The sequence below is a fragment of the Mugil cephalus genome, chromosome 4 (genome assembly GCF_022458985.1).
Source record: "Mugil cephalus isolate CIBA_MC_2020 chromosome 4, CIBA_Mcephalus_1.1, whole genome shotgun sequence".
NCBI lineage: Eukaryota > Metazoa > Chordata > Actinopteri > Mugiliformes > Mugilidae > Mugil > Mugil cephalus.
In genome coordinates this window covers 15,249,565-15,277,540 of record NC_061773.1, presented here as the reverse complement: position 1 = coordinate 15,277,540, position 27,976 = coordinate 15,249,565, and the positions used below count along the sequence as shown (strand labels likewise).

Sequence of the window (27,976 nt, the reverse complement as noted above, 5' to 3'; positions counted from 1 at the left end):
ATGGCCAGAAAGACACACTTTGCACAGAATTATGCCTCATCAGATTGTAGAGACCTTTGGATACAGGGTCACTGTGTGATTATTTACTGTTTTGAAATTTTCACAGAAAAACCTTCAAATCCTCCTACGAGCACAACCATACCATTAAATATTTGATTGGTATTAGACCCAGAAAATGGTGCCATGTTGTGCGCAGGGGTAAAACTTCCACTAAAGGGGAGGAAGTCACTATTTTGGATAAGATTGTCATTGTGTGTTGTGTGCTCACAAACCAAGTATAAAGAATCAAGTATAAAGTTTCAAACTTTACACTCAAAACATAGTAAATTAACATGTGAAGTTAATTGTTTGGTTTTGTATAGTGCAACAACAATGTTTGAGTTTTTTAATGCATTTAAACCTGCTTTAACAATAAAGTGCATATATGGCATAACGCTGGTGACACTGACTACTGTTGTTGTTCAAATTTCCTCTGAAACAACAAGCTGTGTTACTTTCCAGGTGGCCTCCACAGGATGCTTAACCCTTCGGACTGCATTGATCATACCACAGCTTTTTGTGAAGATAAGACATTTAAAAAAAGAATGTTTAGTTTTCTTTGGGTCGTTTTTATTCAATGTGTTTTCTCTTTTTATTTCTTTGATTAACACTTGATCATTTTTCCTCTTCTATTTGTTCTATTATTTTTTTCAATTTCTGTTTCTATCCAGCTACCATGGAAACCAGATTAAAGCGGCAGCGGAAAATGCCTCCTGAAGGTGGCGGTAGAGCAACACTTAACGAACCCGCTGCAGTTAAATCTCAGTGAGGAAGAAGATCTGATCTCCAGGAAACATGGCGCGGGTTGTGTGTTGGTCAGAGTCCCTCCTCTGCAGGATCGGGAGGTGAGCGTTGTTGTCACCGCGGGACTCGAACCGAGAAACGGTGAGGGAGCCACGGTCGGGAGGATAAGTCGCAGTCGGTTCGGTCCGTGTCCCGACAATGGACGACATCCTACCGCGAAGAGAGGCGGGTCGTCCGCGGAGGAGGAGGGGGTCTGCTGCTGCCTCGGAGCTCGGAGCTAACGCTAGCCTCCAAGACGTCGAGGTGGTCGATGTGTACCCGACCAGAGAGCCTCAACCCTGGGCGGACAGACTAAGTGCCGCCGCAGGAAGGATGGAGATGAGGAACTCGGCACCTCAAATGGTCCACCACCGGCATATGCCGATGGGGCCCCTCAAGTTCCCTATACCGAAAAAAACCAAGGAAAACCGAGGTAAGTTGTCACGCCTTATTCATGCGTTTAAATATATGCTTCAATTACATCTTCATGTACAAATATTTATTTAATAATTTAATCTAGCTTAAGTCTCAGCCGTTGCCATCAAGTGAAGTTTTTGGAGGCAATTGAGAGGTTCCATTATCGGACGGCTAAAACGTCCATTATCGGACAGATCTGCTGCCATTTAGATGTCTACGCTTGGTTTCATGAGACAACGCTACAGGCATCCACTACTTAACGTGTTTATATCCATTGTTATCAAGATATTCAATGGGATAACCTCCAAACAAGTTGTGGCTTGTTTGAGCTATCGGCTAGCTCAAGGCAGGCTGCTAATAGCTAGCCGTTAGCCATTTATCACGAACTTTATCACGGGAAATAATTAGTCTAGTTCAACTTCTCTAGGTAGTTGAGTGAACATTTTCACGAACGTATATGTAGATACAACAAGGTGTTTTCAGCCTTTGTTTTAGACGGTACTTTCCCTCTTAGGACGGTTTGCTAAAGCTTGTTTACATCTGAGGCAGTGGTGCTCATTGCTCCTGTGTTTTGAAAACTGACAGTAAAATGAGATAAAACTTCCCGTTATGACACTATATTTAGTTTTTCCCTTTAATCAAGCTCCGTACAAGGATAGATATTTATGGAAATGTGATGTTCACGTGTAAAGGTGTCTTTTTTTAAAAAAACATTTTCATGTCATCACCAAATTTAACCTCCTACAACTTAACTCATTTGCCCTGAAAACCCTTCACAGTAAAAGCTTCAGCTTTCCATCAGATGTTAAACACAGCGATCACCAGTCGTCAGACACTGACTGGTCAAAAATAAAGAAGTCACCACCAAAACAATAGGTCACACACTAATATTCAGTGGACCATCTTTAGCTTTGATTACAGGCATTGTTTTGATAAGAAGCTTCTGCAGTGTCACAAGATTTGTTTCCATCCAAAACCTTCTCCGGCATATCCCAAAAACGTCTCAATGAGGTTAAGGTCTGAACTGTGTGGAGGCCAATCCATGTGTGAAAATGATGTCCCATGTCCCTGAACCACTCTTTCACAATTTGAGCCTGATGAATCCTGGCACCGTCTATCATGGACAATATCGCTTGTATCGATATGGTTCATTTTGCGTTAAAATGACAATACGTGGGCCGCAAGTTGGCACCTATTTCTGTTTTAAGCTTTTCACCGTCACCTCATTTTTTTATTTTCCTTTTCCTTGTGTAACTACTCATGCATGTTGTTTTATTGTTCAAGAGGTTGAGAGGCGGTTTATTGTCCCTTCAGATTGATCAGACATCCCATGGACAGAGGTTAACGTTGACGTTAAATTCCTTACAAGTGGTTAGAGAAGCAGCAGAAGCAGGTCACTGATCTGACCTATATTCATGGCTGAGCCCCCCCCCCCCCCCCCCCCCCCAAACATCCAAATGGGTTAAATGCGATTTGGTTCCAACTCTATGAAGCAATCGCAAAACAAAATACATTGAAGGCGTGTTCATCATTTCTAAAGTGCGTTTTGTTTCCTGATTGTGAGTGTAAATGGAGAAACAGTCAATTCCTTTCAGGAACTTATAAACACACTAGTTTTTTAAAACATCTTCTACTGCTGTGTCTGCTCCTGTCATCAGTTGATGTGACTGCACGTCCACAACACACTTCTGAGGAGTTTGAAGCTCCTCTGGGCCGTCTCCCACACCGGGGGAGGCAGCTGCCGCACATTATTTGATCTCCTGAGGACTCACTGCTAAAAAGGCTGTGTCGCTCCCGCTTTAATTGAGGCAGACTAGCGACTCCTCTCGCGGGCTCCTCGTCCACACCCATGAGACTGAAAAGCAGCATAAAAGATTGGCACCATTATTCCCAATAACCAGAGCACAGAGTAAAGGAGTAAAAAGGTGTTGTGTGACTTTATGACTTTGAGAAACGCGTAACTAAACAATAGACGCTTCCTTTGTGTGGCCGTCCTTCTAAGTTGGGTCCTCTCAAGGCCAAAGGATGGAGGACACAAAACGTTGAACAATCTGCCTAATGTACGTCAATGACGAGGTCCTTCCTTTCACCTGTACCTGAACATTTTAATTCAGGGTAGTTCATTAAGGTATCATCCTAGAAATCTTCCCTGTCTGTTAGAAGAACTGAATATTTGACATAATGCATTTGTTTTTGTCTCCTTAATCACCTACATACCAACTGATCATATTTTAGACAAGACTTTGCAGTAGTTTAGTGAAGGCCCTGTCTGAGAAGTTTGCACCGAGTCCTACTTATCTAACAGTTTTGTAATGAAGTGAATTTCAGAAATCTACCTACACATCGTGGTTACACAAACAAGCTGTGGTGTTGTTGAAATGTATTTCTTTGTCCACGTCTCTCTAGCTCAGAAAGCTTTCCTTCCTTCTGCATCCTGTACACCATCTACTAAGAGGTCTTATCTTGTTAAAGTGGCAGTGATTTCAGTAAAAGTATCTATCAATCAACATTTGGCTCCATTTCCAACTAGAGCTGCTCAGTTGCATTCAGCATTGTTTGGAGTATGCAAAGAAATGAAATAAAAACAGCTGATAAACCCACAACTAGCGTTTTAGCAGCTGTATTACATAACAATGCCAACTATGAATGTTTACACCAGTGTAGGCTCTATTTCAGGGGTGTCAAACATAAGGCCCGGGGGCCAAAACCGGCCCGCCAGAGGGTCCAATCTGGCCCGTGGGATGAATTTGCAAAAATTACACTGGAGATATTAGCTGGAAATCTTTGACAAAATAAGAAGTTTCACAGTTTTTCATTACATGTAGCGGTACTTTTTTGCACTAAAGCAAAGGGAAACATTTGGAGTTGTCGTTATTTACCAGGTTATAAGCTATTGGGCAACCGGCCCGGCCTCCTTGAGGTCAAATTGGGCTGTATGTGGCCCCTGAACTAAAATGAGTTTGACCTCTATGTAGACCCGTAGTGAGAGTGTAAACCAAGCTTAGCTCAGCCATGAACCACATATCTGCCAATCTCTGCAGAAACCAAAAGATTGGAGCGATTAGGACGACAGATTGACAGCCAGGGTTGAGTAGACATTTGTCTGCATAGATGTTTAACTCTCACGAATGTGCTGCACTGTCTGCAGTCCCGTGTGTGTCTTTTGTGAACACGTGTAAGTGAACTGGAAAACTCATCACATTTGTTTCTTGTCTCTCTTTCAGCTCTCTTCCAGGACATTTCCACAGAGTCCAGGGAATATGAGGACATGATGACTATCCTGACCTCCAGCTACCTTGACACAACCTCTTCAGGCTGCTTCACGTACAGCAAACCAAGGCTTGTCCACAGTGAGCTGCTCGAAAAAGAGGTGAGCGATGAGCAGTTGGAAAATCGTGGCCATTAGATATATGCAAGTAGAGCCCCCCCTGGTGACTGGCTGCAGTATGGATCATAAGCTCCGCCCCCTCCGTGTTAGTGGACGGGACTTGGGCCAAACTAAAATATTAAAATACAGGTCAAATAGATTTTTTTCCAAGAATTTCTTCTGTCATTTTGGGTAGTTAATATAACGTTGATGCATGTTCACGTGTTAATTTTCTGGATAAGTCATTTGATGACCACCAGTTGCCATGCCAACCTCTGTAAAGCGGACCCATGGGACCGTGAGAGTTGTAAAAACAGTTTTTGAAAATAAGTTCAGTGTATAGTTCAATGTTTTATTGTAACTGGTGGAGGTAGAGCAGAGTGTAATATTAACTACTCTAATTATGTGGCTTCACATGACTCTACTCTTGCTGTTAAAAAAAAACATCAGTTTGGTCAGTACAAGGAAGTGGGGACTCATAGTCCTTATTTATACAGTCGGTGGTAACTCCCATTGTTGTTAAACTGGGCTGCAGAGTTTGTATTTATGTTTGAATAAAATGAAAGTCTGTTTTCAACCAAGAAATTCTGCAAGCAAACTGCAATACGCTGTGAGAGATTGATTGGTTCATTGATGGCTTGTTTGGGCTCGTTTCAGTTTGTGGAGAAGAGGAAGGAGATGAAGACAGAGGGGAGGACAGACAAGGAGCTGGAGGAGAGCTACTGTTTCCTGTTAGCTGACTCTGCCAAGGTGAGCTGAACACGGAGCTGAATGAATTGTTGGGACATCATGAGGTTTCAGCTCAGTTGAGACCTGGTTATATTGGGGATCCGATCACAAGTGACCAGCTCAAGATACAGATGTGAACTCACTGAGGACGCATATACTGGAGCTGATCTCAGAGCACATGTTGAGGTGATCTGAAACACATTTGACCTCATTCGTTCAGTGGTATGAACAAACATCGAGTGTTGGATGGAGAAAAATAACACTGCCAACCTCATGACGCACCAACAAACAGCTGTTCATGGTTCTGATACAGCCATAGGTGTAGGTCCATTAGAGACGACCACTATTATAATTAAGTGGGTGTTTGTTTAAATGCAGAACATCAAACTGTGGTTGGAACTTTTTTTAGAAGAAGAACCTTATTGTCATCGCACACAAGTTACAATAACATTTTGTTGGGCACTGATCTCTAGCAGCAGCTTGAGGTCAGATATTTATAAAGGTGATAAATATATATATATATATATATATATATATATATATATATACACACACATATATATACACACACATATATATATATATATATTTTTTTTTTCCGGTCGGTTATTTGTGATCAGATCACAGAGAGCATATCCAAATAACCATTTATGGCATTTATCTTGTGGCATAGACACTTCGTACCAGTAGAGACACTTATTTCCTTGTTCTGAAAATAAATTCTTCTCTCTAGGAGGAACAGGTATCTGTCAGTGAGCCTCACGTCTAATTTTTAAATGACTTCACTGTTGCAGCTGCCCCAGATCTGTGAGAAAGGCCTGTTGGTGAGTCAGAGCTGGATAACGGTGCTGGGAAACCCAAGTAAAGGTAAGAAGAACAAACACTCACCGATGCTATGTTGGATGCTAAAGAAAGAGGTCGCAAAGACAAAAAATAAACTCAGTTTAGGTGGCAGTAAAATCACCCGTGAGCCTAATTTTGTTGCAAATGTGTGTAGGTGTGTATCTGTCCAGGTACTCGGACCTGCTGCAGATGAACGCCTTCACCCCTGGAGCCACAGGGGAGATCATCATCTTCAAAGTGATGAAGGTAAATCAGCTTGATGGTGGTTGTTGTCATTACTGCTGTTATCAGATCGTCTATTACGGGCAGGAATGTGCGGTAAACGGAGAGTGAAACAAGCAGAACGTATAAATAAAGCTAGTGTATGAACGGAGCTAGCGCCACTTCTATTCGAAAAGAAAGTTCAGTCCACGACGTCGTTCCTCCATCTTGGTTCACCTGATGCTCCGCTATCAACATAGTGAATTTGCTGTTTCCTTGCAATTTTAAGCGACTGCATCAGTTTAGTGGTGCAAGAGTTTTTTCCCTCCAGTTTCACATCTTTCATTTATCTCTGTTTTTTTTCTGCTCTTCTCTGTTGTCTACACTTGTTGAATCAAATGATCTTTCAGGGCTGACTGTGATCCCAGAGCTGGAGCTCCTGTTATGTTTCAGATCTCCCTCATGTGCGGATTAAACACGTCGCGCTCTCTGGAGACGAGTCATGTTCGACCAGTCGTGTGAGATTTCTTAAAAGTGGATGCAAGAAATCAGAATCAAATCTTTGTAATGAGATTGATTTGAAAAGGGAAGATGATTTGTTTAAAACCAAGCTCTAGTAGAGATTAGTCACACGCGCTGATGTGAGGACGGTCCAGGCGTATTTTACTGTTAAATCTGATCCGTTCTTTAGGTCTCAGCTCTTCTGTGTTTTGTCCACCTCAGACTGCCAGTGCTGCAGCGCGTCCTTTACAACAACCTGCTCTGTGACCGTTTAGCCGCATACGCACGGGAGGATGTAGTTGGTTAAAATAAAGTGCATCTAACTGCATCCTCATGACGTTTGAGTCGTCTAAAAGCCAAAACAGACTCTTCACCTGAAAGACTGCGTCCAGACATGTGGACGTATTGTCCAACACATGAGTGGACAGTTTTTGTGTAGTGAAATATAAATTACTTAGGACACACCCGCAGACTAATAATCTATTTTTGACATCCTTTCTGTTTTTGGTTTCAGGGAAAAGTGAAGAGCATCTATGAAAACATGAAGAACCTTCTCGACCCAACACCTCGCTTTGACAGCCACGTCTCCAAGAACGCCAGCAAAATCACGTCGGTCAACTCCTACCGCGCCTTCGAACTCACACAGGTACACGCACAAAATAAAAACAACAACATGGGGCGTTCAGTTTGTCTACTTTCAGGACACTAAGGGGTTAGAGTACTTGGGCACTGGGCGGTCATACAGGAACCTTCTTATCTGACACATGTTTATTTAATGACCAAAACAACGTGAAGATTTAAAAAGTAATTAAACTGTTGTTTATTCCAGCAATACTTCTACGAGTATGAATTTGATGAGCTGCGGTCGCGGCCTCGCCAGGTGTGTCCATACGCTGTCGCCACCTTTCAGATTAAAGGAAAAGACTCTCCACTTCCCAGCAAACCGTTGGCACCCATCAGGTACGGAGATCTGGCAAGTTCTGATCCAACGGCAGGTAGAGATTCATTAGAAACAGCGGATGTTATAATATTCTACAGCGCCACAGTTATGTTGGTGTTGGCGCCGCACGGTGATCGGACCTTGAGACGCATTTCAAATGTCAGGTGTGAACGTATTATTTTTAAGTCTGACTCATTGTGATTATTATCACAGAAACAATATCAAGAAACACTTTTTAAGGACAAATTTAGTTTAAACTCCACAAAACTGCTCAATGTTAATGATGCCACAAAAGACACTTTAGAATCGACTTTGATTTAATCTGGAAAGTAAAAACTGAAGTTAGTCCATAAATCTTGTGAACTATTTAGGATTTGTTTCAAATGGAGCAAAATGTATTAACAGGATTATCAGAAAGACCAAATAAATACTAAAATAAATCCAGTTTATTCAGAGATGTTCTGGTTTCAAAAGTAAAAAAAAAAAAGTTTTGCTTAGTTTTGATGTTTGCAAAACTACTGTTGTCATTTATTTTGGAGATTTGCAGGATTTTCTTTTGTCCAGCTCGTCTCTGTTTTCATACGTTTTAAATTCTGTCAGCTTTAAGGTCTGACGATGCTTTTTGAGTTGGACTCATCTCTTTGCACGATCTAATGTGAAAATTCTTGAAAGGGTGCATGGTGGATTTTATGAATCATCATCAAATCTTTCAAATGAAGATTGAATTGAACAGTAGCATCATTTTCTTTTAAACCGAGATCAGTTTGTTGCAGCTCTAATTGATGTCAGATCTTTGCAGTGAAGATCAGTTTGAATAGAAACGCGTGTTTGTTTAGTGTTTTTTAACGCAGCCCTTAAGAATATGTTGTTTGTGTTGTCTGGCAGGATGAACAGTCAGTCAGTGGACGGGAGTAAAGGTGAGTACGGGGTCGTCACAGATCGAAACACAAGACACAACAAGATGTTGATGAACTTTCATCTCCCTCTCTCCTTGTGGTGTTTTCCTTCAGAGCGTGCTCAGTTCACAGTGTGGGCTGGCGATTTGGTGAAAGGTGACAGAGTTCTCTTCCAGATCTCCCTGCGCTCCTTCTCTCCTCCCTTCTTGCCACACAGGCTGTGAGTACGAAACCAGCTTCTCTGACTGATCGAGCTAAACTGAAACATGTGCCCACGTGCTGCAAAGTAGTGGTACGTGTTAATTAATATCACTCATATTAATTAACACTTAATTACAATATAAAGTATAGTAATGGCTTTCTATAAGTCGTTAAACACATTACAGATATAAGTAGATATCTGTGTGATACTCTAATCAGCCATAACATTATGACTAGTCACAGGTGAAGTGAATGCCATTTATGCCACCTGTCAGTGGGTGGGACCTATCAGGCATCAGGTTAAACATTTGGTCCTCAGAGTTGATGTTAGAAGGAGGCAAAATGTTAAAGTGGAAGGATTTAAGAGACGACTGTGAGGTGTCCCTGGTCTGCAGTGGTCAGTACCGATCAAAAACACGAGCGACACCAAAGACGAGCTGTTGTAGCTCAAACTGCTGAAGCAATCGACGCTGCTTCCGAAGAGAGAAGAGTCAGACCACACAGTGAATCAGAGTTTGTTTCGTTTGGCACTGTGTAGCTGCACACTCATGTACACAAAACTGTAAAGCTGAAAACAGAACTTGGCCGTGGGGACACATGGAAGAACATGATCTGAGCTGATGGATCGATCCTGTTTTCTTTTACATCACCTGGATGGACAGGTGCTTCACTAACCTGCTACCAGGATGTAAGAAACATCCACTTTTTGTTGCCGTTGGGGCTTGCACATAAATACCAAGACCCAGGTTTCCCAGAAGAACATTGATGACATGTTAACGGTGTTAATCATTAGATCCATTTGGGATCTTTAGCTACATAAGGAGAAAACGTTAGTTACCAAATCTTTACAGATGACGTACAATTTTACCTGTGACCGTCTTTGGAAACGTATGGTTGGAGGACGATCTGTCTCTCGAGTCTTTTATCCACAGTCAACCCCTTTTCTCCGTGTGTATCTCACCTTTCAGACCAGAGAAGTTGGAAATAAGTCACCTGCTGACGCTGGAACAGGTCACCAAGCTCCTCCCATCCAGCCTGTTCTCTTACGACCTCTACAGCAGCAGCCAAGAAGGTGAGGTCACATTAACCTTTGGACTTTCATTGCACATCATGATGCAGAAGTTATAAACAGCCACTATCTTATGTCATCTGATCAGATGACATAAGGCCTCAGCAGCAGAATATAGCGGCCCCCTATAATATATATATGTATATGTTTTACTCCAGAGGAAGCACATTATAGACATTATATTACTTTTTTAACCTCGTATTGGAACCACACTGTATGAATAGAAGTTAGGCAACAAGTATTTAGTCTTCGGACAAACCCTGTGAACAGTAATCTGAGCTCCCCTAACTCTGAGTTGGCAAAATCTCTTCAGGTATGAGGAAATAACGCGTCCCTTTTCCATTCACTGGGTATTGTATTGTCACTGGTGTATTGTCTAAACATTGGTGACGTCAGTGCTTTTTTTTTTGTGTGTGTGTGTGTAGTTGTGAGAGATGGACATTGCTGCAGTCTTCTCGAGGCGGTTGACAGGAATCGCTCTACGACCAGTGTGACGAGTCTGCTGCAGGAACTGGAGCTGAAGAGAGTGGTGGGTTTATTTTTAACGCTGTAAATCAGTTGCCAAGATGAGACAAAACAGGAGGATGAATTACATAGAGGATTAGCAGGGATTCATGTACAGAGCAGATAAGTTGTTAAATAGCAGCTGGAAGCTTCAATTGCCTGCAGACAACATCACACCTTTATTTTAAAATGCAATTAGTGCCGTTTACTTGTACATTATTGTGATTAAATTTAAGGCTTTCTTTAAAAAAAAAAAAAAAAATTCCATTGAAATTTGTCTTGATGTGAAAGATCTGATATTGACATCAGGACACGTATAAAGAAGAGGATGGATTGGATTTAAAAAGTATGAGAGTATGAGTATCAGACAAGAGCTGCACAAAAGCGAGGACACATTACAGATGTGAACGTAGAGGAAACGTACAGTGCAAATACCGCAGATCTCTTTCTCCTAATGAATCAAATCAGTTCTAGAAGTAGTAGTGATACCTTCACAGGGGTTATTTGTTTATTTGAAAAAAAGGTGGTTTAGAAGGGAATGAAGATGGGAAGTGTTTATCCACAGTGGTCTGTTCTTCCTGCAGGTTGTGGTGATTCCACTCACAGAGAGAGGCTTTCTCTTCCTCCTGTCCAGCGTTCAGATGGCCGCACCCACTGGTATGATATTGTTACACTGATGGACGGTTCTTGTGAATTATGTTCGGGATAATATTTGCCAAGACATTTGATTATTAAAATATAACAACCACACTATGCATTAATAAAATCGTAAAATGTTGATTCACATTTTTTCCCTGTAAGTCAACAAGTTAGGCCAACCATAAGCCAGCTCAAGTTTTTGATCTCAGTTTAACACAATTAACTGTAAGAAATTTGAAATTGTAAAATGTGGCAGAAAATCTAAATCTAAAAGAGTAGATGTTGATACAGAAACCAGATGGACAAATTCATTAATTATACCACGATCAGCCACAACATTTAAGCCACTCAGACTAGAGGTAAGTGACACTGCCCGTTTCTGTCTTGTGACAATGCACCTAGACCAAACCAGGTCCCCCCACTCCATGGCCACGGAGCCATGGAGTCCACTCTCCTCAACCCACAGGACCCACAGGCTGACAAAATGTTCAAGTTGCTGCCTGATGTGTAATCAGATTCCAGATATTCAGTGGTCACAATGTTATGGCTGATCGGTGTATAGGATGTGTTCATATTTGTGTGTGAAACTAGTACCAGATAATGTAAATACACAGTGGATTTTTAGCTTTAAACAATATCACTGTTAAAAGTATGTTTTTTTTGTACTAAAGAGATGTTGTTAGATGTCAGTGACTTATGTTTGATAGAACGGTGCATTAAAGAGCAAACGATGATGATGTTCATGTGTTTTCAGAGAGAGGCGAGAGCTGGAAGAGGAGTCTTCAGGCCTTGTTCGTGTTCCCAGAGACCAGAGATATCGCCAAATCCAGTGAGCGCATTCAGTTTGTTTCATTTTGTTGCTCAAAGTTCCACAGTCAGTTTTATCAACGATTGCTCCAGAAACAATCTAAAACTAAAACTGGTTTGTAACTTTCACGTTAAAACGAGCCACGTTAAAAACCGTGAACATGTCAACAGAGCTTTAACCTGGAAAACATCACCGTGGTACGAATGTTGACGTTAACACTGTTTCTATCTTTAGCACCGCAGCGTGCCTCCTCTTCCCATGACGCCTCGGAGTCACAGATGTCTGGGGCCGTAGCGATGCCGCGGCTGAACCAGTTCATCCCGGCGCTGCACCACGCCCTGGTCAAAGCCCGCGCCAACCCCCCACCTGAGCTGTCAGCGGGCGTGGAGCGCCAGGCGCGAGAATACCTCGTTGGTTTGAAAGACGGCAAGGTCTGAACAACATCTCTTTAGACACACCTCCGTTGTGTACTCACAAGTAACACTTTAACACAGAGCTAAATCTCTCCAGGTCCGACAGTACCCCATGGGTGAGTACGACTCCAGACTGGAGGAAGGGGAAAACCAGTTTTCTCCCAAACATCGGGCCAACGTGGACGGCTACCTGCGCTCGTACCTGTACAGCCCCGGCCTCTACCTGCTGTCGCTGGCCCGGGCCAAGCAGGTGGTGGAGGCTCACTGTGGCCCGGAGCAGCCGCATCACGAGCTGAAGCCCAGGAAGAGTTGCGGAAGCCAGAGAGAGGAGACGGGGCACGAGGCGACAGCCAACGCAAGGGACGGGCAGAGCAACACTCAGAAGGTGAAAGTGAACATCAGGACGATGATGTGGTGGCTTGATGTTTGTCCGTCTGTGGTGAGATCTTTAGCAAAGTTGCTGGATGTGAAAATAAATAAATAAATAAATAAATAGGGACCCACGTCAGGCTCAGTTACGTACGGACTAGTGAGGAGTAGGGCTGGGTTAGAATATACTGGTTTTGGTTCGATTTTGGTTTGAAACATATCGGTTCATAAAATCTCCAGATCAAACTGACACGTCCTCTTGGTGTGGTCTCACAAAGCTTGTTTTACACGACAGATATCATGAGATCAGATTATGAAATTAGACATGAAAGTTGCTCCAGCTCTGAGAGCACTGTCAGACCTGAAACATTACTGGATTTAAAAAGTATGATGACAGAAGAGCTGCACAAACACGAGAGGTAAAGATGAGAAGCCAGAGTGAAAATATTGTGGTTCTAAATCTCATTCATAACTTAGTTAAATAGTTTAAGAAATTAATTTACATACAAATGATTCAGAAAATCTGTAGCCAAGAGTAGCAACTTCGTCCAGCGTAGAGGAGGAGTGTCCATGCAAAAGGTGGGGACACCTCAGAGAACTATTGACTACGAGGTGTCTGAGCTGAAACGTTACGTTTGACAACGCAAAGACACAACCAACAAACTGCTGGATCTGGAACGGGAAGCACTGCTATTAGCTTAAAGGCTGGTTGCCTTTCTAACAGGCTTTTGAATTTGCCGTTTGTGCTCTTTCTAGTTTTCTTGTCCCGCATCGGTTCTCTCAGCGGATCCACCGATCAGAGTGAACTGACGTGTTTTCTTCGTTGCTCAGATGCAGCAGCTGATCGACCTCGTTTTGACCTGTAAGAGGAACGCAGAAAACGAGGTCAAGAGGGAGGAAGGAGAAGGACCGAAGGCGGCAGGAAGGAAGAGGAAAATGGAACAGGAGACGGCGGAGAGGGCCCTTAAGTTCCTGAAAGCATCGCAGGAACCCGGGAGACCCAACAAAATCCAAGGTGGGCGTCGTCAAACAAACATGATCTTGTTTAGAGACATTTAAGTTTCAAGAAATTAAACCCGAAGTCGTCATTTGTTCCAGAGATTAGTTCAAGGATTTAATGAGTCAATATTGGATCATTCAAATGACGACTGTGTAAACTGTGTCTAAGCTCAAGACCTTAAAGTCCAGTGTTGGGGCTCCTCTTGTTTTGTTTTTTCCATTTTGTCCAAACACACAAGTTAGTTCTTATTTTATTGTTGAAGTCAACGATTTGTCTGTTGTGATGTTTTCTTCCTGGTTGTGGCTCCTAGTCGAGGGAAGCCACATCCCCTCCTCTCCTGTGTCTTTTGCGTCTGTGATCGCCTCGGTGGGTTTGAGGGACGTTGATTTGCGAGAAGACGGATCTGAACTAGCAGCCAAACTCATCAGCCTGCTGACAGGTGACTCAACACGGAGGCTTTCTGCAGGACAACACACGCCAACTCCCTCCTACACCACAACTTATTTCAGTTGAACATTAAAACACTCTTTTATATCACAAATCCTCATAAAATCCCCCGTTTTGATCACGTTAAGAGCGTTTTTGCATTGTTTTCTCTGCGCACCTATAGGCCTCAACCTGGCTGCCAGGGGACTAACAAATCCGAGCCTTTCAGACATGCAGGAGGAGCGGCAAAGAGAGTCGTCTCCGTTCGACAGGCTGGCCACCAAGCTGGGCCTCCCACCCAACTGTGACATTGACCTGAGGAAGCAGGAGGAGCTGGAGGTAACTCAGAAAATCTCTTATCGTGTCTTTTTTTCCTCGTCGTCATTTTATATTTTAGGGAAGCAGTGGACTAGTGGTTAGATGAGCTGAATCGGGTTTGTTAAGGTCACGGGTTCAAATCCCTGCTATGTCCAAAAAGTCCTTAAACTCCTTTATGGCAGCTCACTGCTCAGAGTGTAGTAACTACTCGGGTTTAAACATTTTGAAAAATTTGGTGTTGATTAAGGCTGCAATAAATGATTAATCGGTAATGACAACATATTTGAACACGATGTCTACAATAGAAATTCCCACAGACAGAACATGGAAACTTCTCATAAAGACCCCAGTTACTTCCTGCTGTGATGCTAACGCTGCTAAAGGTCGCTAACACCCACGTTGTTTAGTTTTGTAGCGCTAAACTTGTGAAGACACTGAAAAGCAGCACTGACATGTTAGCACTTAGCATCTGTTCTACACAATATTAGGACATAATAGGTCATAAAGTTATGGCTGATCAGTGTATATTATTTCTTACAACGTGCTGTTAATGTATCTGGACAAGCAAAGTGTTTTTTTTTTTCATGAAACACAAACCATTGAAATAGAGCAGGTGAGGTTGAAAGGTGTTGTGGGTCATTGTGTTTGTAGGAACAGACGGCGGGCAGCGTCAGCAGTTTGGAGGGATTCAGTCCCGGCTCCCACAGCGGGGAGATGAATCACCACGGAGCAGCAGGAAGAGGAGGGACGGGGAGGAAAGCAGGAGTTTACGAGGAGGAGGGGCAAGACGGGGAGATCCCGTGGGTCCTCATCCCCATAACAGGTCTGTCTGCCTGCCAGCAAACCAGCAAGACACACAGGCTACACAGAAAGACAAAACTGACTAATTCTGGACACGTGAATTAACAAACATTCATCCCATCATATCATATGAGAGCAAACGAAAAAACTGAACTGATTAAGTCTAGAGTAATGAACTTCACCCTCACAAGCCATTGTTACATTAGTGTACCTAATAAACTGGCACTTATAGCGTTTGTGTCATATTAGCTTCCAGAAGTTGAGATGCTAAAAAAAAACACATCCACATGGAGCAAATATTGAATCAGAAAACATCTACTACTCTTCCACTTAAAAGTTGTTTTTAGTATCTGGTGTGACAACCAGACAAACACATGTGTTGAAGGTCAAACTGTGATAAATCCCTGATCTACTGAGTCTCATTACACTGGTTGGAAACACTTGAACAGATAGGATCCTGTTTTCCTACAGTCCACCTCTAGGATTCATTTTGTCAAAAAAAAGTCCTGAAAGTGGTTTGATTTGATTGGACTCTCTTTGTCTACTTCAGGCCTTGTGTAAAAATCAGCTGATGTGTTTTTTTTTTTGATTGTGACTAGGCAGAAAACCAGCTGTTGACTTTGAACTCTGTCTTCAGGTCTGTGTTCGGAGCGGTACAACCACAGCGACAGGAACATCCCTCAGGACCCCCGTTTCCACCACCTCGCCATGGCAACAAGCATCAGTACGACAACCAAGCCTCCCAGGCAGAGCCCCACCTTGTCTCCTGATCCCAGCCCTCCTCTCTCCCCCTTCCAGTGTCCCTCCCTCGAGGCCAGCTCCCCTCCCTCCCTATCCCAGTGCCCGTCACCTGACCCCAGCCCGCCGCCTTCCCCGTCCCAGTGTCCATCTCCAGAGCCCAGCCCCCCACCGTCCCCGTCTCAGTGCCCGTCCCCGGAGCCCAGCCCCCCCCAGTCTCCCTTCAGGCCCCCGTCTCCGCAGCCCGCTCCCCTAGCAACGTCCTCTTCCCTGTGTGTGTTCCCTAAAACCAGCCCTCCCCCTTCTTTCTCACGCTGCCAGCCCCTGGAGCCTAATGAGCTCATCCCGCTTAATAAGAACCAAAGTGGTGCTAACGAGGAACAGTTGGCACCAGAGTCCTCCAGGGAGTTTGCAGGTAACCCCACTTTCTACTGAATCATTTCTTCATTTTAGACTTTTATGCAGTTTGAATATATATATATATATATGATATTTGTCTTGGATAATCTGTTGTGTGGGTCTGCCACTTTACACACAGAGCTTAGTATTCAAGTTTGGCCCAGTTTCTTTTCCACCTCAGTTCACATAATAGTTAGGTACTGTAAAAAAAACAAAAATAAATAAATGCTTCTTTAGTCGTTCAGTCTAACACAAGTCTCCCTCCTTCAGGAGTTTCCATTTACAAGGAACAGAAATCTCAGGGGAACCCATCTATTTATTTATCCAACCGTCCATCCAACGCATCAGCTCCACAGCGGAGGACTAACTCCTCGCCACCTCCCGCTGACTCACTTTTGAAGAACGAGCAAGAGAAACAGGCAGCTGAGAAAGGACAAACCAAGGGGGAGGTGACAGATTCATCTACTGAAATGGAGCAAAGGGGGAAAGTGAAGGAACAGGTCGGGGTTTCTTTGTTTTCCCCTTCCGTCTCCTCCACTGCCGCGTGTCCCCGCAGAGACATCGACAGCATCGTCGACCAACATCTGGGCGACTTCTCCTCTGACGTGCAGCTCCTCCTGCAGGAGGAGAGCGTCCACTACAGCTTCCCGCAGTCGCCGCACTCCACTTTAAACCCGGACGCCGCCGCGCCGCAGCACACGCTCCCGTACGTCTCCGTGGCCCCGTTCTCACAGTACGTGTCTTTCTACAACCCCTGTCCCGCAGTGCACGACTACGTGAGCTCACTGCAGGACAACATTAACAACATGCTGACGGAGTTTGAGGACACGTGGCCTCGCCAGAAGCCCGACGCGAGCCGGACTAGCGCCGACAGCACGTTGGCTAACACGGTCAGCGCTTTCGTGGCCAGCGTCCGAGCAGCTAACGCTAAAACGGACGCGGAGGACGAGGTCCCCGCTCCGTTCGGTGGACAGACGGCCGCCGACGGGCAAAAAAAAACTGAAGCGTGGCAGCCGGACGCAACAAACTGCAGAAGTTCTCCAACTTCTTACGTATCTTTTTCCGTTCCTACCTCCGCGTCCAGCTCTGTCTACCAGTTGCCCAACACGGACGTCCCCTGTTCCCCTAACACATCAGCTCAGTCCCAGTGGAAACCACAACGAAGTCATTCTGTGACACAAAACACCGCCAGGGCTGGACACTGCACTGACGGCGCGGAAGGTCAAGCTACGAGCCGCGATGCGAGTCTCTCAGGGTTCGGCGGTGTCTCTAAGACTTGGACGGACTCTCCCCACGCCCTCTCTCCCTCGGAGCCCGTCTCCAGCTCCACGTCCGCCTCCGTCCCAGGCGCCGTCCCCGCGCCGCCGGCCACAGCCCTGACCTCCCTGATCAGCCAGCTGCAGCCAGAGGTGTTCAACAACCTGGTGGAGATCATCAAAGACATCAAGAAGAACTCCCTGCAGTTCTACCTCCACTGCACCGAGCCAGGAGACCAGGTCTACGAAGACGTCAAGGTAACTTGTGGGACGTCTCCGTTCACGCTGATTGATAATCAGGGGATGAGCAGGGAGGGCGAGACGCATATGGACGTCTGTTATTATTTACGTTAATTTAAAAAAACGGCAAAAACGGTATTTAAAACCCTTGATAAAATAATTTCAGGAATGTGACTTTTGAAAATTATCAATAATTATAGATTTATTTTATATCTGTTGCATATATTCTTATAATATCTGTTGCATGAATTATGACATAAAAATGATTTGAATGTTTTTTTGTTTTTTTTAAAAAGTGGCAAATACATTTTTTTTCTCTCAAAACATTTTTAAATGGAGACAAGACGAAGCATATCCAACTTATGCATTTTAAAATTCATCGCCTGATGTTTATACCGTGATAATAACATTATTATTAATTAATTATCAGTTTAAATAAAGTATATTAATATTGTACTAGATGAAATATATATCAGCGTGTTTCCATTTGCTGTAATGTATCAGCAGTAAATGATCTTCTAGGGCGCATATATGGTTTCCTGTCTAAAACAAAATTTGAATCAAGTTGATCTTTTAAAATTAACAAATACTTGTAAACATGGTCCCAGAGTAGCCTAGTGCTCTATACCTCAGTCTATTAGGTTCAGTGTGCACAGTACACGTCCACATTCATTCGTGTTTTTAAATGACAAGTTAATTTTACATCAAAAATATAATGGATTTAAATGAAGAAAATGCAAAGTTAACAAATGGTTATATGTATTTTATTTATTTTAAATGTTTTTTTCCTAAACGTATACATAAAAAAAATACCTATACAGTGTCACATGTCCACAGTAAAAACTAGTACAAATTCTAGAGTACAATTTAAAGTAGTATGACTATGTATTATTAGTGTAATAATAAGAGGGTTAAACATTGTGTCCATACTGTCATTTTGCAGGATCACCTGTTAAAGCAGGGCAACGTGGAGCAGAGTCCTGTTTCCTTTTTGAACCAAGAGACGTCAGACAGTCGACTGCTGGTCATCATCAAGAACAAGGACATAGCAGGACACGTACACAAGGTATTTACTTCTACACACTGATGAGTATCTGGACCCTGAAGATGCTTTTACACTTACATACCACAGTCCTAACGGGCTGGATGATGTGGTTTGCAACAGGTTTGTTATTGGTAATTAATAACATTGGTTATTGGTTATTGTTATTTGCATTAAAAAAACGTGTTTTAGGAAAAGCATTGGGAGTTTGGCTTGTGTACCAGTTCTGTGAATGAACAAAGTGTTCAGTTTGATCAAACATCCAGACTACAGGTAGAAAACAGTGAGGCTGAAAAGTATTTGTGCCCAATTTTATACATTTCAGCATAAACACGACTGTAAACTGTTGTGTTCACTACGGTTTGAAATCTTGTAACTGTACACGCCATGACCTGGGCGACTGACTGACTGACTAACCTTCATGGATAAATACTAATTGAGTTGGGCCCTAGTGGCACTGATGCAAACCAGTCGTACCTGAACGCCCCTCGGGGCCGTCTGATGAGCTCTAACATCTGCTGTGAGACGGGTGACGCCATCCTGCTCCCACAGTCGGTGTCCTCACACCACTTATGTCCACAACTCACCCTTTGTCACTGTGGATGTGGATTTATGTTGTTTTGCCCAATTAAAAATGAACAAAAGGCAAAGATAACAAAATGGTATTAAGTGCAAGGAGATGCAGGATGCCCTTATGAGCTGGTTTAAAAGAAATAAAACGCCTTAATTCTGATAGTTGACTAAAGAGCAACAGAATAGAGGGAGGCGTGTGTCTTGGAGGTCGATGTACTTGCTCATTTTTCTGAGGAAAAAGTAAAATAAACACATCACTCTGAATGAAACAAATGAAACATGAGTATGTGGATAAGTGACCAAGAGAAAAAACACTGTAATAGAGCAGTTCAATGATTTTATTTAAGTTTTATAGATGGGAAAAGCTGCATGCTCATAATTTGTTACCCCTAAATCTTGACCTCTGCAAGTTAAAACCTTTGGATGATGAAGATCTAATGACTGACGAGTTGATTTTAAAAAGATTCTTCTGATTGGCTGAAGGACCGTCCATCCTATTTTTGCTCTATGTGTTGGTTGAATCATGTCCTATAATGATTTATTTATTACTATTAAACCAACCCGGTGTTTCCCATCGTCTGTCTGTGTGTTTGTGTGTCTGTCAGATCCCAGGCCTGGTGTCTCTGAAGCGACACTCGTCCGTGGCGTTCGTGGGAATCGACACTCTGGACGACATCAAGAACAACAGCTACAACGAGCTGTTTGTCTCCGGAGGCTGCGTCGTCTCAGACGAGCTGATCCTCAATCCTGACGTCATCAGTCACGGTGAGTCTGCGATTAGGAACCAAAACCAATAACAGTGTGTCACTGGATGGATTTAATTTTAAAAAAAATCTGTCCTAACACTGTTCCTGTGTGATTTATGAGAGGAATACATCACGGTTGTTTCTTCTGATTATTGTGACGACGCTCTGCAGATCGACTTGCTGCTCTGCTGATGTTCCTGGAACAGCACAGTTCTCTGGACAGTGTGTGGAGGTGGAAGATTCACTGCAAAACCCACAAAAAGCTGAAAGAACAATCCAGGTACCGTTTCTAACTAAATCTATAGTTTGAGCCTAAACTTAATCAGTAATTTGACTTTATTAGTCTCGACGTCTTTGCACAGTTGTCTGTCTTTTATTTCCTGATGGTGTCACTACATTCCTGCACACGGTTCATACAGTGGATATGAAAAGTCGACTCACCCCTGTTAAATGCCAGGTTTTTGTGATGTAAAAGACCAAAATCATTAATGTCAGAACTTCAACTGTGCACACTCCTCAACTAATATTTTATTGAAGCCCCCTTTGATTTTGTTACAGCGCTCTGTCTTTATGGGTAGGAGTTTATCAACATGGAACATAATGACTTGGGAAAATAAAAACACATTGAAGCCCTGTTCAGACCTCATATTAACATCAGATCACAAATAACCATCTTAAAGTATGAACATATTCCACTGACCAGATGTGATCTGGGATTTATTTGACTTAACTTAGTGTGAACACACAACGAGTCCTGGGTCACTTTAAAGACCATCTAATAAACAGGGGTGATCTGTGGAAGAAGAGTTTAACTCATCATTCATTCAAAACACACACATCCACTATTATAAACAATCACCTGAGAAGACAGAAGTGATGTCTGGTCATTAGTAACAAGAACCTGTTAAAGTGTTGCTCTTGTTAACTAGACATATAAGAAATAAGTCTGAACTAGAGATAACAAATGACAGTATTTAATATGGGACATGGGTGCGATTGTGTCAAACATATTGGCAAATATGACACAGGGGGTCATGTGACCAGTTGATTTGAAGTCCATTTCCTCAAAGTGAAGTCTTGGGTGTCGAGAATTTTAAGAGAATTATGGGATATCACGAGATGAGACTTTACGAGAGTTACAGCTCATTCGGAAAACGCCTTTCAGCGGAAACACGTACAAAGTGCAGTTGTTTTTTTGTAATGGAAAAACGCAGCTAGTGTTTACGACTTTGCAAACAGAAGAACAGATCAGATCTCAAGTGCTGGCTGGGGACACGTTTGCAGGCACATTATACTTTCAGGTGTAACCATCTGTAACCGCTTTGAGCTGGTTTTTATTTTGATGTGATACCAAATTGTATGATTTTTCTCAGTTCTTTTTAATGTGTAAGTGTTGAGATATTGGTCGTTTCAAACTACATGTTACTTTCTCCAACTATTATAACAACTTGGTGAATAACTAGTTTAGGTCAGTTCCAGTGTTTAAAGAAAAGTGCTGAACATAGACTCTAATACATCCTGCAGCTCCGATGAGGAGTATATGAGGTTTGAATGTAGGTGGGTTAATCTCTGTCTGTCTCTGTCCATCTCTGTCCGTCTCTGTCTGTCTCTGTCCGTCCGTCTGTCAGGTTCAGGAGGGATGCAGCGAACCTGCTGGATTTGCTGTCGGTTTATCAGAAGAGGCAGATTGTAGAGTTCCTCCCATATCACCACTGTGACATGAACAATCACTCCCCAGACCTGGACTGTCTCATCGAGCTCCAGGCCCGATACACTCAGTACCGACACACCGTCTTCCTCACGGGTACGAACGTGTCCTCCGCAGGTTCTTCATCAACTCTAACACCGACATGTCTCCATGGGTGTGAATGAATTACTGATCTGACTCCCTCGTCCCTTATTTTAAATCAGAGGACGGTTGTGAGAAGTTCTCCGCCTATTCCAGTGGAGGAATCATTGTGGCTGGTATTGAGGACATTCTGCACAACTTCACCAGACTGGTTGGTTGCCATGACATCAAGGACAAGCAGCCAATCATAGACGATCTGTTGGCTCCTAAAGGTCAGTATGTCCTCCTCAACTCTTTGTCCCTCATTTCTGATGTCTCTCATCCTGTCCTACCGTGTCTCATCCTGTCCTAATGTCTCTCATCCTGTCCTACCGTGTCTCATCCTGTCCTAATGTCTCTCATCCTGTTCTACTGTCTTTTCCTCTACTGTCTTCCATCCTGTCCTCCTGTCTCTCATCCTGTCCCCCTGTCCTATTGTCACTCATTCTGTCCTACTGTCTTTTCTTTTCCTATCTTTCATCTTGCCTTAATGTCTCTCATCCTGTCTCTCATTCTGCTTGTCCTACTGTCTCTCATTCTATCTCTCCCCCTGTCCTCCTGTCTTTTCTTCTCATATCTCTCCCCCTGTCCTCCTGTCTCTCATCCTGTCCTCCTGTCTTTTCTTCTCCTGTCTCTCACCCTGTCCCACTGTCTCTCATCCTGTCCTCATGTATTTTCTTCTCCTGTCTCTCATCCCGACTCTCATTCTGTCCCACTGTCTCTCATTCTTTCCTACTGCCTCTCCCCCTGTCCTGATGTCAGTCATCTGTCCTCCTGTCTTTTCTTTTCCTATCTTTCATCTTGTCTTAATGTCTCTCATCCTGTCCTCCCGTCTCTGATTCTGCCCTACTTTTTTTTTACTGTCTCTCATTCTGTCCTCCTGTCTCTTATCCTGTCCCACTGTCTCCCATTCTGTCTTAATACCTCTCCCCCTGTCCTAATGTCACTCATTCTGTCCTGCTGTCTTTTCTTCTCCTTTTGCTCATCCTGTCCTACTGTCTCTCATTCTGTCTCTCATTCTGTCCTACTGCCTCTCATCCTGTCCTCCTGTCTCTCCCCGTCTCTCATTCTGTTCCACTGCCTCTCATCCTGTCCTCCTGTATTTTCTTCTCCTGTCTCTCATTCTTTCTTAATACCTCTCCCCCTGTCCTCCTGTCTCTCCCCCTGTCCCACTGTATTTTCTTCTGCCGTCTCTCGTCCTGTGCCATTGTCCCCGCGTGCCTTTATTCAGCGCTGTCCTCTGTCCTCAGGTCTCAGCAGACAGTTGAGTCACGGGGACTCTGTGTCTGGCTCTGATCGATCTCCCTCCATCTTCCCAGAGCACCTCCCCTCCCTCTCCTCCTCCTCCTCCGGCAGCAGCCAACCACAGCACCTCCCCCCTCAGCCCAGCTCTGACCTCCCCTCCTCTCTCCCCCACACGTCCGACCAGCTCGTCCCGGACTCCTTCTGTAAGGACGGGGCGCCGCACCACTCGGAGACGGACTTCGAGGTCCTGCGTCTGGCCATCTCTCAGCTCCGGGCCGAGCGTCAGGCTCAGCTGCACAACCTTCAGCAGCAGAAGCAGAAGTTGGAGTCTCAGGCAGAGCTCGAAGGCTTCCTCCCTCACCCCGTCTGTCCAGGCAGCCGTCCCACCTCCCCTCCTCTGGCTCAGGGACGTCCCACCTCCCCTCCTCTGGCTCAGGGACGTCCCACCTCCTCAGTCCAACTCACTCAGGGCAGGGAAGCGGTGTCGGCCACTCTGGAGTTAATTCACTCTGTGCTGCAGCCAGAGCGGATGGAGCAGGAGGAGGACAGAGACAACCGTCCCGCTGAGGGACACAGGAGGAGAGGGCGTCGGGACGGCTCTCTGCTGATGATGACGGGAGACGCGTCCGCTCTTTTTTCCCATCGGACGAACTCCACCAGCGACCAGAGAGACACGAACTCAGATCGACAGGGAGAGTTGAGATTTTCAAAAGCAGCTCAGCAGGAAGCGACGTCCTCCGCCAACACGGCGTGTCCTGCAGCAGGACACAGGTCGAGGTAAGTCGAACAAAAGCTACACTTTATTAGAAATGTGATGGAATCTGTGTCTTTAACATCCTGAGACATGAACCCTGGTTCATAATCACTGTTATAATCACTCACCAGCAAAGATGTTACCAAGAAAAAAAGTCATAAATAGTACGAATAATTCAAACGTAGAACTTTAACTTTATGGCAAGTATAACTGTTGTTTGTGTATTTATTTTCCTCAGACAAACATGGCATTACATTCTATTACAAGATTGGAGAGCATTGGTGACATTTATTACACACTTAGGGCCTTGAGTTTTTCTTTTACGCTGTGAAACTGAGCAGATTTTACCTCATCTCCCAAGAACTTTAAATTAAACCACTATTTAACTTTTGTTTAGAGGTGGGAACAGCGGCCTCTGTGGCCAAAGGTGATTATTACAGGCTCCTGGTGCAAAGAAGTCAATTTTGCGACTCAAACTGATGTTGATTTGACCTCTCTGATACCGATATTGATTTCTGCTTGGTTTCGAGGGAACTCCAAATACACACAAAATACAAAATAAGACGAAACACAAAATAATCACCCAAATACAAACCAGTCATTTCACTGTCCACAGCAACAGATACTGACATGTGTGGACGTCCAGCCCTGTGGTAAGTGTCGTTTTCTGTTGCCGCTGCGCTGCTGTTCTCAGATTTATCTTTCCGAGTGTCCCTGAATGTCTCAGACTGCGCCCTGCTCTGTTCCAGCTCCTGGTTTTATACCGTATGTGCTGTTTTCAGGCCGTCTAGCTTAGCACACGTCACTGGCTTCTGCTTCTCCTTCCTGTGCTGCTCAGCGTGTTGAGACGAGAGGTGGAGCACAACCTGTTAGCAGTTGTAGCCAACAACCAGATTAGCCTGACCTACATAAACCATCGGGGGGGGGGCTCAGTCCATCAGAGCCGCTGTTTTAAACTGAAATAGTTTCATAATGTTGCTTTAAAATCTGTTAATCTCCTCGTTGTATGCCCTCTATGCTTATTGCACTACATGTTAATCTGGTTTGTTGTTGTGTCTGTTTCTTTAAATGTGCCTGAAAAAGAGCGAACATCTCTGCCATAACATTATGACCATTATAATTATCTGGCTCCTGTCAGTGGGAGGGATACATCAAGTTGAACATTTTGTCCTGGAAGCTGATGTTGGAAGCAGGAAAGTGTTGAAGTGGAAGGATGTGAGAGACTTTGACAAGAACCAAACTGTGATGGCTCGATGAGTGGGTCACATCATCTCCAGAACTGCAGCTCTTGAGGGGTTTTCCTGGTCAGCAGTGATCCAGTGAAGGAGAAGAACCAGAGACATGGTCATGGAGACAATGGCAGGAGTCATAATGTTATGGCTGATTGGTGAATATTATGCCAAACTTACATTAAGTGAACGCTAAAAGCCACACGATTCAAGCCATTTTGTTGGCACCAAGAATAGATACTTATTTTATAATAGAAACATGGTGGGCGTTATTAGAGTTATCAAATACTACACGAACACAAACAGCTGCAAGAAGAGTAAAATATCTCCACAAAAACAAATCTGAAAGAATGATGACTGGACTACTTCAGTGTGTTCATGTACTCTAGTCATGTGACTTTCAGGTCACAGATAAAAAGACATGTAAAAGTGAAGACTTTGTTAAACGTCTGCATGAAACTCAGCAACTCCACTTGTCTTGGTTTCAGCTTGTTTTCTAGATACACTGTGACCGGGATGATTAAATTACATCTTTAACTGGACAGTGTCCCGACGTTTGTCTCTACCATCAACCCTCCACCCAGATTGTTTCCGTGACTTCCTGTGTGTGTGTCCCTCCCGCAGAGAGACACAGGAACAGCCGCTAAGAGAAGAGGGAGCATCACCGACGCCGGCCAACACCTCAGCTGCTGCTACCAAGGTAGCAGGAAGTGTCACCACGGCGACGGACCGGCAGCGACACCTGCAGCAGCCGAGACCGTCGTCGCTCCCCCACCTCCATCCCCAGAGCCAGCAGCCGCGGGGCGTCGGCCTCCTGCAGCCTCCACACCTGCCTCCGCTCCACAGCCAGCATTTCTCTGCAGGCCCCATGCTGGGACCCCTGGCCTCCCTGGGGGGGATAAGGGGGCTCCTGGGGCCCGCGCCCGTCTGGCAGGGTGGTTTGGGCCCCGCAGGTGCCGCCACCCTGGTCTGGGGCTTCCAGCCAACCGGCAGGGACTTGAGCGGGTCGAGGCTGCTGGGAGGGTACCACAGCTCTGCAGGTCAGGGCAGCGGCAGGTACAGGGGGGGCCAGCGAGGGGGCGGCTTCAATGGGATGTAACGTCAGCTGAACAGGTAGAAAACGGTACAACAGAACCAGACGGAAGACAGGATGACAATGTGGCGCCACACTGCAGCTCCAGAGCTTCTCTGTGAGTCTGGATGTTTCACTCACTCAGGGTTCATTAACTTTAAAATACAAACTCGGCTCTAGTTGTTTCATATTATATTTAAGTTAGGAAAGAGCTGATGTTGGATTTAAAATAAGAAAAACACGATTTACGTGCTCCTAAACAACGGGTTCAAAAGAATGTTAATCAGGACGTTTAGAGCAGGTTCCTTTAGCTCAGCTACGTCACATCAGGAGACATTTGTTACACAGTGTTTGTGTAGCTGCTTGAAACGCCACAACAGGGAGACAAATGTGTGACACCGTGGCTTTAAATCTGATCCATGTTTTAAGGATTTAAAGAACGAGTTCTGCTAAATGGTTAATCACAAACTGAAAAGATGTGTGGGAAAAAAATTATTATCTGAAAAATGTTGTTTTTTTCCCACATGAACCCTTTGAGACTTGGTCAGTTTCAGATTTAAAAAGCTTTAAATCTTCACAATTAAGAGGTTAAAAGCAGCGTTTTGGGAAGTTGTCATGGTAACTGATTATTTGATTCATTTTCGACACAACAGAAATCAACATTAGCTGCGACTGTCACACATCTTCATTGACAAACATTTGTTGGCTTCACTGACTCACCTTGTTTCTCAGCCAGATATTTTCTGACAATCTTGTAATTTCTTGTGAACCCTTGAGTGACTGAAATGTCAAAGAACAGGAAAATGTCCCTGAAACTAGATCAAATATATGAGCATCGCTTCAGTTCAGTTTAACTGAAAATGATCCCTTGGTTAGTTTTTATTAAAACTCTGCAGACTGAGTCCTCATAGAAGTTTGTGTGCTTGCAGTGTGTTGGGCCTCATTGTAGAAACCGGTTTAATTTCGTTGAGAGACGAGGTGGTTTCGCAGCTTTTAGACGTACACAGGAGATTTAATAAAAAAAAAAACACAAAAAAAAAAAAATGACCACGATAGTTTATTTAAATTTAGACAAGAGAAAAAGAAGCAGATTCACACTGAGATGTACATATGTTAATTTCTGGTGTTCAGGTTTAATCTGTTCAGGAGCTTTTTAGTAGGACTTCTCTTTTATTACCGTGCACTGCTCTTCAATTCCCAGCTTTCATGAATGCACCAAAACCCAGACAGTTCATTTCTCCGGGAAAGGAGAGAGTTTCTTTTCTTTTCCGACACAGAAGTAAATTTTTCTTATTTCTTAAAGGCGTTTTCTACAGCGACGACGTTATTTGTGGGAGCTGACACTGTGAGAAAAACAAAAAAAAAAAGACAGACTGCCTTAAACGTCTTCCAGTGGACACTGTTTATATCTTGTAAAAAGACATTATTTTTTTTGTACTGAACGTTTGGTTTGCTACCCTGTGTTGAGTCTGTTGTATGTAGGTTGAGACTCTGTAACTGGTTTTAACTTGAAAATCATTTTCTATGTTGTTGTTGTTTCTTTTTTTTTTTTACAACAGGTTTTTGTATTAAAACTGCCTGCACAAACGA

The 27,976-nt window shown here is 43.9% G+C and overlaps 1 protein-coding gene across 2 annotated transcripts; it reads left to right on the top strand.

Annotated features, from left to right (window-relative positions):
* The first annotated feature begins 756 nt into the window (after nucleotides 1-756).
* Nucleotides 757-27,976, top strand: tasora (transcription activation suppressor a). 2 transcript variants are annotated; one of them, XM_047583708.1, is made up of 29 exons: nucleotides 757-1,255; nucleotides 4,464-4,609; nucleotides 5,264-5,356; nucleotides 6,130-6,202; nucleotides 6,333-6,424; nucleotides 7,395-7,526; nucleotides 7,710-7,840; nucleotides 8,706-8,737; nucleotides 8,831-8,936; nucleotides 9,886-9,989; nucleotides 10,412-10,515; nucleotides 11,075-11,147; nucleotides 11,884-11,958; nucleotides 12,172-12,368; nucleotides 12,448-12,735; nucleotides 13,551-13,734; nucleotides 14,030-14,158; nucleotides 14,330-14,484; nucleotides 15,115-15,286; nucleotides 15,902-16,417; nucleotides 16,672-17,915; nucleotides 18,841-18,963; nucleotides 20,118-20,277; nucleotides 20,430-20,538; nucleotides 21,887-22,062; nucleotides 22,170-22,319; nucleotides 23,337-24,108; nucleotides 24,702-24,738; nucleotides 25,939-26,082. In XM_047583708.1, exons 1-28 carry the CDS (start codon nucleotides 982-984, stop codon nucleotides 24,712-24,714), a joined length of 5,823 nt encoding a protein of 1,940 aa, XP_047439664.1. In that variant the 5' UTR covers nucleotides 757-981; the 3' UTR covers nucleotides 24,715-24,738; nucleotides 25,939-26,082. The 2 variants fall into 2 exon arrangements, with proteins under 2 accessions (XP_047439664.1, XP_047439663.1); XM_047583707.1 differs by lacking the exon at nucleotides 24,702-24,738 and having other exon boundaries at nucleotides 758-1,255; nucleotides 25,939-27,976.